Source organism: Scylla paramamosain, chromosome 23, assembly GCF_035594125.1.
Source record: "Scylla paramamosain isolate STU-SP2022 chromosome 23, ASM3559412v1, whole genome shotgun sequence".
Lineage (NCBI taxonomy): Eukaryota > Metazoa > Arthropoda > Malacostraca > Decapoda > Portunidae > Scylla > Scylla paramamosain.
In genome coordinates this window covers 6395486-6407985 of record NC_087173.1, presented here as the reverse complement: position 1 = coordinate 6407985, position 12500 = coordinate 6395486, and the positions used below count along the sequence as shown (strand labels likewise).

Genomic DNA, 12500 nt, shown 5'->3' with positions numbered 1-12500 from the left:
CCACTTTCTCATACACAAGACTTACCCTTTCATACATATCCAGTGTATTTTGATTCCAAACGAGGGACTGATCAACTGATAAAAAATTATCTTTATTGCCTGTTTCCTTTCCTATCTTCTGAGTTGAATTCCTGTCATATCCATCGGGGTAAAGCAAGAGTTTCTTATTCTTTTAGCTTATTCAAGTACTGGCAGTCACTGGGATAACTGAGTGGGGGTTGTGATGCAGGAAGAGAGAACCAGGAACTCTCTCTCGAAGCATTACCAGGAAGACTCTTGAAACGTTTAGAATGTACTCGCGATCAGATGTCGAGTAACAACTACACTCACTCTCACTGTGTTTAGTGTTGTCTCCATCTCAAATACCCTGATCTGCCGATAATCTCTTAACGAAACCTGGCAAGTGGTAGATTTTAAAGAGATCAGAGGACTTGAGACTGAGGTTAAACTAAAAGACAGTTGGAATGACTGCAGGTTGTCTCGACTTGTGGCCTTGGCTGTGCTTCTTCATCTTGTGTTTTCCTTGACCACTACCTTTTTTTGTCTCACCATCTGTAATAACACTCCTTAAGTTTTCTCTCTCAATACCCTCATGACTTGGACACGTTAAAGGGAGGCTCTAATCCCCGCGTGCTGACCTCATTCTCTCAGTGCCTTATTTTATTATTATTATTATTATTATTATTATTATTATTATTATTATTATTATTATTATTATTATTATCATTATCATTATTTCGTATTAGTAAACTCTGGAATGCTCGCAAGATTTTTATCTGCTTTTCTTCCTCCTTACGGCTCGGGCACACTTCCAATAGGGAGATTTTAATGATCACATGCGAAATTTAAACGTTGAATGCGACTTCTTTTAACTTTACTGTGTTACTTCACGGACAACTTTGTAAGAAAAATAAAAAGAAAATGTAAATATCCAAAGTAGAAGAGGCATTTTAAAGGATCACTTTAATGGGCACATGAATGACTTTTTTTTCTTTAAATAGGAATTCCTTTGATATTTTCGTCATCAGATCGTGGATAACTTTCTCACAGACATGACGTGGAAATTAATACCTGGAAATTATGGACACGAAAGGCATGTTTTGATGGACGCAGGTGAACTTCAAATTTTGCATACCATCCTTTGATATTAGCTTATGGAACGTCCTCCCCATATAGGCATCATGGAGAGAGAGAGAGAGAGAGAGAGAGAGAGAGAGAGAGAGAGAGAGAGAGAGAGAGAGAGAGAGAGAGAGAGAGAGAGAGAGAGAGAGAGAGAGAGAGAGAGAGAGAGAGAGAGAGAGAGAGAGAGAGAGAGAGAGAGAGAGAGAGAGAGAGAGAGAGAGAGAGAGAGAGAGAGAGAGAGAGAGAGAAAACATATACAGGGTGATTCAAACTTATACCGACAAAACTACACGGTGAGGTCCTGATATGATAATAAACACATTCCCACATTGTTTTTTTCCCCAAAAATAAAACGTTAATTGCTTGGGTGAAATAGTTACACAGCCAAATCCAGTACTGTGGCAGAACGATCGAACGAGGGCGGTGGTGTGGGTGGGGTACGGGGATGATTTGAAGTGTTCGATCGTTCGGCTACAGTACAGGATTTGGCTGTGTAACTGTTTCACCCCAGCAATTACGTTGTTTCAGGAAAAGAAAGTTAAATGTGGCACTGTCTTTATTATCGTATCAGGACCTCATCTTGTAATTTTGTCAGTATAATTTTGAATCACCCTGTACATTAAAGGCTCGAGTACAGGTGACACTTAAATATTTCACTGCTGTTCAACTTTTTTTTTTTTTAATTACTAATCAATCTGATTATCTGAGACATCTATTTTGATTCTACTTCCACCTCCAAACATTGTACTGCCTAGATATTGCAAAACGTATCCTTTTTTATTCCCATTTTCTTGTACGTGCTTATAAAGACTCCATGTGTTGCTTTCAGTGCTGTTAATGGTTGCATATCGTAGTGAAAAGGCGAAAAGATTTTGACAGACACACGCACACATCTCAAAAATAATTCCCTTTGCTATTGGGTTAGTTTACAGACAACCTTCTCTTATAGGCATTATGATGAAAAATAAAGGGATCCAAGGTCTCAGGGTGACGCAACCATGTCTATGTGTGAGGCTCTGCAGGTGTGGCCCAGGTAAACACCGAAGTGACGTAAGGTGTAGGCGAGTAGATAAAAAAAAATACACACACCTGAGCAATGTGTGGCAGAAACACTGGAGGAGGTGTAACAAGTGTGACTGAAAAAAAAAAGAGCGAATAATGGAACAGCAGAGTGAACAAAAAGTAAGTATGCATGACGTAAATAAGTGTGATTATTAAAAGAAGTATGAACGATAGAAAATTAAAGTGAACGGATGAAAGACTTTTGCATAGCGTAACTAAGTATGAAAGAAAAAAAAAGTGCGATTGGCGGAAAATTAGAGTGACTGTGGGAAATAAGAGTGAATTAAAGAGAAGAGCAGAAAACTAGAGTGACCGAATGAAAGACTTATGCATAACGTAACTAAATATGAAAGGAAACATAAATAAGGTGTGAATGACGGAAAATCAACATGAAGAAAGGAAAATAATCACGTACATATAATTAAACGTGAATAATAAAAAAAAAAACTACATGACATTTGTAAATAAGAAAAAAAAAATAAGTAGAAAAATAACATAACTTGAAGATATAAATGATAGATGCTGTGAGGAGGCAGGTGCGTCATCAGAGGTGAGGAGAGAATGACAGGTGTGAGTTTAAGAGACAGGTGTAAAGGTGAGGCAGAGTGACAGGTGTGTGTAGACAGCAGGTGTATATGTCAAGACTTTCCTTCCTTGTGTTTGATTTGCGATCGTTTATCAAGCTGTGAAGAAAAATACACAATACTTTTTTTTTTTTTTTCCTGCTTCTGACTTGAGGAAGAAGGAATGCGGACTCTCTCTCTCTCTCTCTCTCTCTCTCTCTCTCTCTCTCTCTCTCTCTCTCTCAGACTCCCCTCACTCAGTTATTCTCAAATTTCGTCTAACCAAGTCCTTATTAGTGTTTACCTTTCAAATTATCAATATATTCGCATCATCTTCCACCTCACCTATTTACATTCCTCACTCGTGTAGAAAGACCAGCGACACCTCCGAATTACAATAAATCTTCAGGTATGGCTCTGTTTGAATATATTACGCATGAAAATTAAATGAATGACAGACTTATAAAGGAGAAAAGCAAGTGAGGATAGAGGGAAACAGAAGAGATGGGAAAGAAAGGAAGGAAGGAATATATAGGAAGAGGGGAAGAGGGATGGAGGATAAAGGACAGAAAGAAAGAAGGAAGAGGAAGGAAAAGGAGGGAGATAGCATGAAAGGGGATGAAAGAGGGAGGGAAGATGGAGTGAAAAAGATGGAAGAAAAATGGGAAGAGAAAGAGGGGATGGAGAGAGAGAGAGAGAGAGAGAGAGAGAGAGAGAGAGAGAGAGAGAGAGAGAGAGAGAGAGAGAGAGAGAGAGAGAGAGAGAGAGAGAGAGAGAGAGAGAGAGAGAGAGAGAGGGTGGAAAAAGAGAGAGAAGGATGAGAAATAAAGGAGAGAAAGTGAAGAGGGAAGAAAGAAAAGAAGGGAAGAGGAAAGAAAGGAGGAAGAAGAAAGGCGGGAAAAGAAAAAGCGAGAAAGAGGAGGAAAGAAAAGAAGGGAGGGAGGAAAAGAGGAGGGAGGAAAGAAAAGAAGGGAAGAAAGAAAAAGGAGTGAGTAAAGAAAGGGGGAGGAGAAAGGAGAGAAAGAGAACGAAAGAAAAGAGGGGGAAAGAAAAAGGAGGGAGGGAGGGAGGGAGGGAGGGGAAAAGAAAAGAATCGTGGAGGAAAGAAAGAGGAAATAAAAAGGAGGAAAGAAAGGAGTGAGAGAGGAAAGTAAAGGAGGGAGACAAGAAAAGAGTGAGAGAAGGAAGGAAAGGAGGGAGGAAAGAACGGAAGGGAAGAGGAAAAAAAGAGGGAGAGAGGAAAAAAGGAAGGAGGAAAGAAAGGAAGGGGAGAGGAAAGAAAGGAGAGAGAGAAGAAAGAAAAGGAGGAAGGCAAGAAAGGAGTAAGAGAGGAAAGAAAAGGAGGGAGGAAAAAAGGAGGAAAAGAAGGAGGGGGAGAGGAAAGAAAGGGGGATGAGGGGATGGAAACGTGAGTGGGGGCATTTATTTATCGACAAAATGTGAGTTGGTCGATAATGGAGAGACTAGCAAGAGTTATCTGCAGGTGGAGGTGTAACTCTCTCTCTCTCTCTCTCTCTCTCTCTCTCTCTCTCTCTCTCTCTCTCTCTCTCTCTCTCTCTCTCTCTCTCTCATCCAATAACACTACTTCTTTTACCGCGTGCCCTTCCTCGATCACTTTATATCCTCGTCCTCCTCCTCCTCCTCTTCCTCCTCCTCCTCCTCCTCCTTCTGCTCCTCCTCCTCCTTCTACTCCTCCTCCTCCTCTTCACCTTTTCACTCGCTATCCATCATCTCTTTCATAACATCCTATCGTCAGCATCCATCCCTTCATCTTCCTCCATTCCCCTTCTCTCTCTCTCTCTCTCTCTCTCTCTCTCTCTCTCTCTCTCTCTCTCTCTCTCTCTCTCTCTCTCTCTCTCTCGCTATATTTCTTCATACGTTCATTTTTCCCTTTCTCTCCTTCTTTATTCATCTCCTCCTCCTCCTCATCTTCCTCTTCCTCTTCCTGCTCTTCGTCCGATTCTTCTTCAGCATGTCCTACTAAAGCTCGGCGTGGGGCCAAGTAGGTCAGTATCCTGCAGGAGAGGCAGGATGCTGGTGATGGTGGTGGTGGTGGTGGTGGTGGCGTTCAATAACAAAATAATGGTGGTTGATGGTGGTGGTCGTGGTGGTGGTGGTGGTGGTGCTAGTGGTGGTGGTGGTGGTGATGTTTGCCGCATTATGACGGTCTCTTTTTCTTTTTTAACTTTTTTTCTTTCCTTTCTCTCTTTCTTTTGTGTGTTCCGCATTGTGGTATGTATATATATTTTTTATTGTTCATGTTGCTTTGTTTTCTTCACGATTCCAGCGTCGTAGTTTTTATTTTATTTCTTTTTAGTTGTCTTAGCTTGGTTTTTCCTTTAATAACATCATAATCATCACCACAACCACCATCACCACCGTTGTTGTTGTTATGGCTATCCTCATTTTTCTTTCATTTTATATTTTTCGCCGTTTTCTTAATTTTATCTCCAGTCTTCCCTTCATACTTTAAGAATTAGCCTTGTTTTCCTCCCGTGCCTTCACCGCCTCCCCGCGTGGCGTGCCTGCCTGCCTGCCGTGTGTCGCGTCTCGCAGGGCTGCCCGCCTCTGTTTAGCTCTGCTCGGCGTAAACTGCCTTTGTCACCCTCAAGGCGAGATCCAGTTTGCAAAATTTATACATTCTCCCTCCCTTCCTTCCCCCCTTCCCGCCCCCCCCCTCTCTCTCTCTCTCTCTCTCTCTCTCTCTCTCTCTCTCTCTCTCTCTCTCTCTCTCTCTCTCTCTCTCTCTCTCTCTCTCTCTCTCTCTCTGTATACAGGCTGCAACATGAGTTTTGTCACATATCAGACGTGGAAGAAAATCTTATCCTAGGTGGAAAATCCTCTATAAACACAGGAGAGAGAGAGAGAGAGAGAGAGAGAGAGAGAGAGAGAGAGAGAGAGAGAGAGAGAGAGAGAGAGAGAGAGAGAGAGAGAGAGGGATAAGGACGAGGCTAACAGGGAAGGGAGTGCCTGAGAGAACATGGAGAAATTTCACACTGCAGAGGAAATACGTCATGATTCTTTGTCCATGATGCTATTAGCGCAGTGACTTGACCATAAAGAGTTACTCCAATGCATGAGAATTGTGTGCTTGTAATAAGGAAGAAAACAACAACAACAACTACAAATGAAGCATCTCTGTTTTTATCGGTTGTATTACAATGCTATTAAATCTACAGTCACTTGCAACAAAACTGACTCTCTCTCTCTCTCTCTCTCTCTCTCTCTCTCTCTCTCTCTCTCTCTCTCTCTCTCTCTCTCTCTCTCTCTCTCTCTCTCTCTCTCTCTCTCTGTGTGTGTGTGTGTGTGTGTGTGTGTGTGTGTGTGTGTGTGTGTGTGTGTGTGTGTGTGTGTGTGTGTGTGTGTGTGTGTGTGTGTGTGTGTGTGTGTGTGTGTACGCACTGAGACGAGAGTACATCTATTTCTCCTCGATTTTTCTTTCACCACTATTGCACAAAGCACCTCTCGCTGCGAGTATCACATCAAGTGTCTGAGGCGCTCACTACCAGCCTCAGCACATGGTTTGGTCGTGGCAACACATGGCTCGTGGCCTTACTGAACATTTCTGTTGCGTTCCTGATGTGTTCTGGGGCGTCAGTAATCTCGTGTGCTTACCTCTGCACTCCTGGTCACTACCTCCAGCACTTCCCTTTCAAAAGTCAAACACAAACACCACATTCGCATACTCTACGTCACTGTATGTACAAAGTGTTGCTCACCTTCTACTTCAAACTGTAAACAATAATCGAACCGTCTCGCACTCTCAGCGCGCACCAACTCATGATTTTTTTGCGTCACTTATGATCATCAATACTATTTGATTTTATATATATATATATATATATATATATATATATATATATATATATATATATATATATATATATATATATATATATATATATATATATATATATATATATATATATATATAATATTTTTGCAGGATCAATACCTGTATTATAATGAAACTTTGCCACGCTACACCTGCTGTCCTTCACAATTCCAAGCCTACACGTTCTCAGGTTTGGAAGTCTTGATGACGAAATATGGAATTTTAATAACACAACTTACTTTTTTCAATACAACAGATCGTGACAATCATCGTATATAATACGGTAATTACTTTGTAGTAGAAAACAATAAATAAAACCTTAAACAAAAGCGTCACCTTGTCGTCATGTTAACATTACAATAATTACACTGAAGTAAGACAACTGACTTGAGATCTTCGTTCTTTCCCTCCTCGCCCTTCTATGTGCAACTTGACTAACTTGACTAACTTGTAAATTACATTATGGAGTCTCCTTCCCTCCTCTTCCGTGCTCTAAACCCTTCTCTTCTGCACCCCCTCTCCACCGAAAGACACCCCCTCCTCTTGCAAGGACATCCTGGACACCCCTCGCGTTGGGGCCACTGACACTCCTCACCCAATCTAAAACCACTCACGGACACTCCTCTCCTCCCTTCTACCAGCTATCGGCGTCCCTTCTCCCCTCCAAAGATATCCCTGGACACCCCTCACCCTCTGACCACCCCTGAACTCCCTCTCTAACATCACCCCTTCACCCCTTCTCCCCATTAAGACCACTCTGAACACCCCTTAACCTCTAAGACCATTCCTGAACACCCCTTAAGCTCTGAGACCACAATGAATACCCTCTCCCTTCTAACAACACATCTGAACACCCCTTCTACACCCCTTTCCCCTCTAAGACCACTCCATGACACCCCTTTACCCCCTCCAAGGGCACTACGCATTCCAGGTCGCGTCGGGAGTGGGGAGTCGCAGTCTGTCCCGCGCCAGTCAGAAAAACGAGACTATAATAGAGAATGGGCGAGGCGGAGAGATGGGTGACTGGAAGCCTTTGTGGGGTGACGCTGGAAATGTCTGGAAATGTCTCCGTTGGTGCGGGAAAATGGCTTTCATGCAGGAAGGGGTGACAGAGGTGGCAGGGGTGACAAGAGTGAGGGGTGGGTGTGCATGGCAGGCTGGGTGAAGGTGAGGAGTTTATTGTATTTTCTAAAACTTTATGATAATGGCTAGAGGGAGCAGAAGGGCAGGGAAGGGTGGGACATGCAGTGCCAGGGTGAGGAGGGTGGACAAGGGTGTTTGCGTTGCTTAACTATTAAAGCTTTAGGGTAATGGAGTGGAAAGTATTACATTCCCCAGCAGAAAGGTGCGAAAATATTAAATTCGTCTAAAGAAAACGGTGTAAATGCTACGTAACGGAAATCTAAAGAAAACGGTAGAAATGGTACGTGATGGAAGTATGAAAAGGCGAAAATAATTAATGGTGAAAGTACTGAACGGTGAATAAAGGGTGAAAATATTAACTAGTGAAAATACTGAAGGGCGAAAATACAAAGTGGTGAAAATATTAACCAGCGAAAGTATCAAATGGTGAAAATAATAAATGTTGAAAATAGTGGAAGCATTAAATTCTACTGTACAGAAAGTGGTGACAGGCATCCCACCCTATCAATACAGTCGCAACGGAGAGCCTTTTGTTGCTTGGAGAAAAAGAGTTACTGTATGTCTTCATCTGATTGTCCCTGGCGAGTGTACAAATGCATTACTAAACAACAACAAAAACAACAACAACAAAAGATCGAGTTGTCTTTCTTCCCCATCTAAAACAACATCCCCCAACGAAACACACGAGTAAACAGATAGGTGACAAAAAAAAAATAATAAAAAAGAATAAATAAATAAATAAATAAAAATAAATAAATAAATAAATAAATAAATAAATAAATAAATGAATGAATGAATGAATAAAAAAAATACGAATAAACAACATTACAAGATCACAAGAAAAACACCCAAAAGCTATTAACCCACTTTGATGATACGTATGCATAAAAAATGAAATAAAATAAAATAAAATAAATAAATAAAGATCTAGCTGTCTTCCTCACATAACATCCCAGCGAAATTCACGAGAAAATAAATACATAATCAAAATAACAGTAATCATGAACAGCAACATAACAGAGAGGGCGTTGTGTAAAGAAAACACGCACTAACCTACTTACCTAACGCTGGCAATATAAATATCAAAGGTATCTGTTATGCAAAGCCAGATGACTCTTATTTACAACTCGCTGCCACAAATTTAAAGTATCCGTTGCTGTGTATTAAAAAAAAATAAATAAAATGTCTAAAAAAAAGGGGCAGCTGTCATGTTTTTTTCCGTACTGGTGTAGAGCTGAAGTTGCTGTCTAAAATAATTTATTCGTTATTTTTTTTCATTGTATACTTATGTGTTTGATTATTCACTTACTTATCTATTATTTTACTTTTGTTATTTATTTACTTCTGTGGTTATTTACTTATTTAGATAACCATTTACGTGTCTGATTATTTTTTCACTCTATTTCACTGTATACGTGTGTGTTTGTTTGGCTGTTCATTTACTTACTGTACTTGCCAAAACAGTGCCTGGCTATGAAATGGATAGCGGGTGAGTGTGTCAAGATGTTACAGTAACGACACGAGGTCTGTATTCTGAAACACTTATGAAGACTATTTTCAAAACGCCAGAAATATAGTAAATTGAATTGTCATGGTATTTTTCCCCCATTTTTTTTTATAAGGATAATTTTATAAGGATAATTTTCAAAGGCCACAAACATGATTAGTCTCTCATGGTAGTTTTTTTTCCAGGTAATGTTGCATAATGGTTGTTAAATTATCACTGAATTCATGACAGCACTTCTGGAAACCTTAAAACTTTACACAAATGGGAGGAAAGAAGGTCTTAAGGAAACTATGGGTTGGCTGTGTGTGCTTCTCGGACTGGCAACTGAGAATGTGCAAGCGAGATAAAGGCAATGTACTCGTAGTGATGCTGTTTAATACTTTTGTGGAAGGGTAACTAAAGTGAAATGATAATGAAAAGAGAGAAAAAAAACAGCAGTAGAAGTAGTCGTAGTAGTAGTAGTAGTAGTAGTAGTAGTAGTAGTAGTAGTAGTAGTAGTAGTAGCAGTAGTAGTAGCAATAGTAGTAGTAGCAATAGTAGTAGTAGTAGTAGTAGTAGTAGTAGTTGTTGATGTTATGGAAGTAGTAGTTATAATGTTATTGGTAGTTAATAGCTGTGTCAGCAGCAGCAGCAGCAGCAGCAGCAGCAGTAGTAGTAGTAGTAGTAGTAGTAGTAGTAGTAGTAGTAGTAGTAGTAGTAGTAGTAGTAGTTGCAGTAGAAACAGTAGCAGTAGCATCAGTAGTAGTCTCCATCCACCATGTTCTAGTGGCTAGTGTTAGTAATAAAGAACATCAAGTATCTTCTCTGTCAGCCACTGGTCGAGCGCCTCACCCACGTAGAAAAGGGCGCGGGTCATTTGAAAAGTCGATTACCACAAATAAGGTTAAGGCCACTCACTCCAGAACGGCAAGGATCTGGGTCACCTCTGTGTGTGTGTGTGTGTGTGTGTGTGTGTGTGTGTGTGTGTGTGTGTGTGTGTGTGTGTGTGTGTGTGTGTGTGTGTGTGTGTGTGTGTGTGTGTGTGTGTGTGTGTGCGTTCGATATCTGGTAATGATAACAATAACATGACGTCTTTGAATTAACTGACAAATTAATTAGGTGGGTTGATTAACAATATTTTTTAACTCTAAATAGATCTGTATTTTTCTATTTAATGTTTGTCTTTTTATGTCTATCTATCTGTTTGCCTATTTATCTATTTGCATGTTTATCTACCTGTTTATCACTTATCTATGTAAACATCCTATTTATGCATCTGTTTATGAGTGTATGTATGTGTATATGTATGTATGTAAGTATGTGTGTGTGTTCACTTATGTACTTTAATTGATCATTTTATCCTGTTCTCCCACATGTAATTTACTAGTAACACCACGCAGTTCAACAAATACCATTCCTATAGATCAAAATACCTCAAAGTATCCTCGGGTAGCTATTCTTTCTACAATATTCACACCTACTTTCGTACTACACCTGACCTGGTACCAGCTGTCTGTTCACCTGTCTATTTCTATACAATTTTCAGTTTCACACAGCAATACTCACTTCTACGTCAGGCCAAAGATTCACTAAAACAAGCAACATAAACTTCTATTGCACTAATTAATACATATGATTTACACAGGGACTGCCACGCGTAGGTCTACTGGCTTTTTCCAGCTTCCTTCTTGTTAATATGTTCTTAAATCACTGCTAACCCATGTAATCAAAGGAAACACCACAGTTCTCTCTCTCTCTCTCTCTCTCTCTCTCTCTCTCTCTCTCTCTCTCTCTCTCTCTCTTTCTTTCTTTCTCTCTCTCTCTGGCCGGAAGTAAAAGGGGTAATCTCTCCTAAATACGGGAATACCTTGTGTACGTAATCATCTTTGTGTGTGTGTGTGTGTGTGTGTGTGTGTGTGTGTGTGTGTGTGTGTGTGTGTGTGTGTGTGTGTGTGTGTGTGTGTGTGTGTGTGTGTGTGTGTGTGTGTGTGTGTGTGTTGTGTGTGCGCGCGCGAGAAGCCTATGTAGTGTCTGTACCATGGTGTCAGTGTGTCACCCCCTAACTCTCCTATTCCAATTCCATTTAACGCCCCTCCTATCTCCGTCACAACCTACACACACCAACTATTCCATCACGTCTGTCACTCCCGTCACATTTCGTTCGTTATCACTGTGCCGGTCCATCCCTTTCTATCAAGCCTCTGGAAAAGCACTTGAAGATCGCCATAGTCCGCCAACTGTCTTTTGTCCCCCTTACTGGAAGCTCTACACAACTACTGATGACGCAGGAGGAGGAGGAGGCAAGGGGGATGGAGGAGGAGAAGTATATAAGTCAGATAAGAGGATGAAGTCGGGTCAGAGTATTAGTTGCCGTGGGGCGGGAAGGTCGAACATCGAGAAGAGCAGAATACTGACGAAGAAAACGAAGAACTAGTCAATCAATCAAGATGGGTGAAGAGGCAGCAAAGGAAGGTGATCAGTCGGGTGAGAAGGAGCCTAAGAACTCCTCTGCCTTCACCAAAAAGATCATCAAGCTCATGACAGTGGCGGCCTACATGTCAGGGGTGTCAGGCGCCGGGGTGCTGCTGTCCCTCTACTACATCATCTTCTGGGACCCGAGGATCACTGGGGTGCGTCCACCGGGTTACCTCAGGTCCGGAGAGCGCATGGGACTCCCGGAAGCTCAGGCCCAGATGGCACCTCTTCCCGAAGCGTACAACGGCAAGCACCAGATCCCCTTCCCCCACAAGATGTCCAGGCAGTTCATGGAAGCTTACCTCAGCAACTACACGGAAGGTGGGTGTGTTGTGAGCCGATTAGCGCTGCGTGTGGGCCAAATACCGCGTCGTCTATCACTCACTCTCGCTCACTCGCTGCTGCATCAGAATTAGACATCGTGCTTTCTCCTCCTCCTCCTCCTCCTTCTCCTTGTTTTTTACTCTTTCTTCTCTTCTTTGTATATATATTTTTTTCGTTTTCTCTCTTCCTTTCCTTTGCTTCTTCCATTATCCTGTTATTCCCTTTCTCTTCCGGCTACTTTTTCTTCTCCCTTTCTTCTTCTTCGTCCTGTACCCTTCTCACCTTTGTTCTCTTCCTGATAGTTTTCCTCCTTTTTTTTTCTGCCCTATCTTCTCTTCCTCCTCTTTCTCTCCGCGTTCCTTCTCTTGTTACATTCCCGTCCATGTTTCTCTCTCACTTTGATTCTGATTTCAGGATATCCCTTTGTCTCTCTACATCTTTATCTGTCTGTCTGTTTACCTGTATATTTTGTCTGTCCTCCCCCCACCCA

General features: G+C 41.4%; 2 protein-coding genes across 10 annotated transcripts in view; one reads left to right on the top strand and one right to left on the bottom strand.

Annotated features, from left to right (window-relative positions):
• LOC135112076 (3-oxo-5-alpha-steroid 4-dehydrogenase 1-like) overlaps positions 1 to 12500 on the bottom strand; it is a 360238-nt gene that overhangs the window by 9122 nt on the left and 338616 nt on the right. The gene's annotated exons all lie outside the window — the stretch shown is intronic.
• The window catches only part of LOC135112070 (putative transmembrane protein INAFM2), a 20103-nt gene that overhangs the window by 3079 nt on the left and 4524 nt on the right, over positions 1 to 12500 (top strand). Inside the window, exon 1 of one of the 2 annotated variants that reach the window (XM_064025989.1) lies at positions 11546 to 12007. The exons of the other annotated variant lie outside the window; for it this stretch is intronic. Coding sequence (XP_063882059.1) covers positions 11659 to 12007 — 349 coding nt within the window. The 5' untranslated portion in view covers positions 11546 to 11658. Of the gene's footprint in view, positions 1 to 11545; positions 12008 to 12500 lie in introns of those variants that run through there. 2 annotated transcript variants of the gene reach the window in all.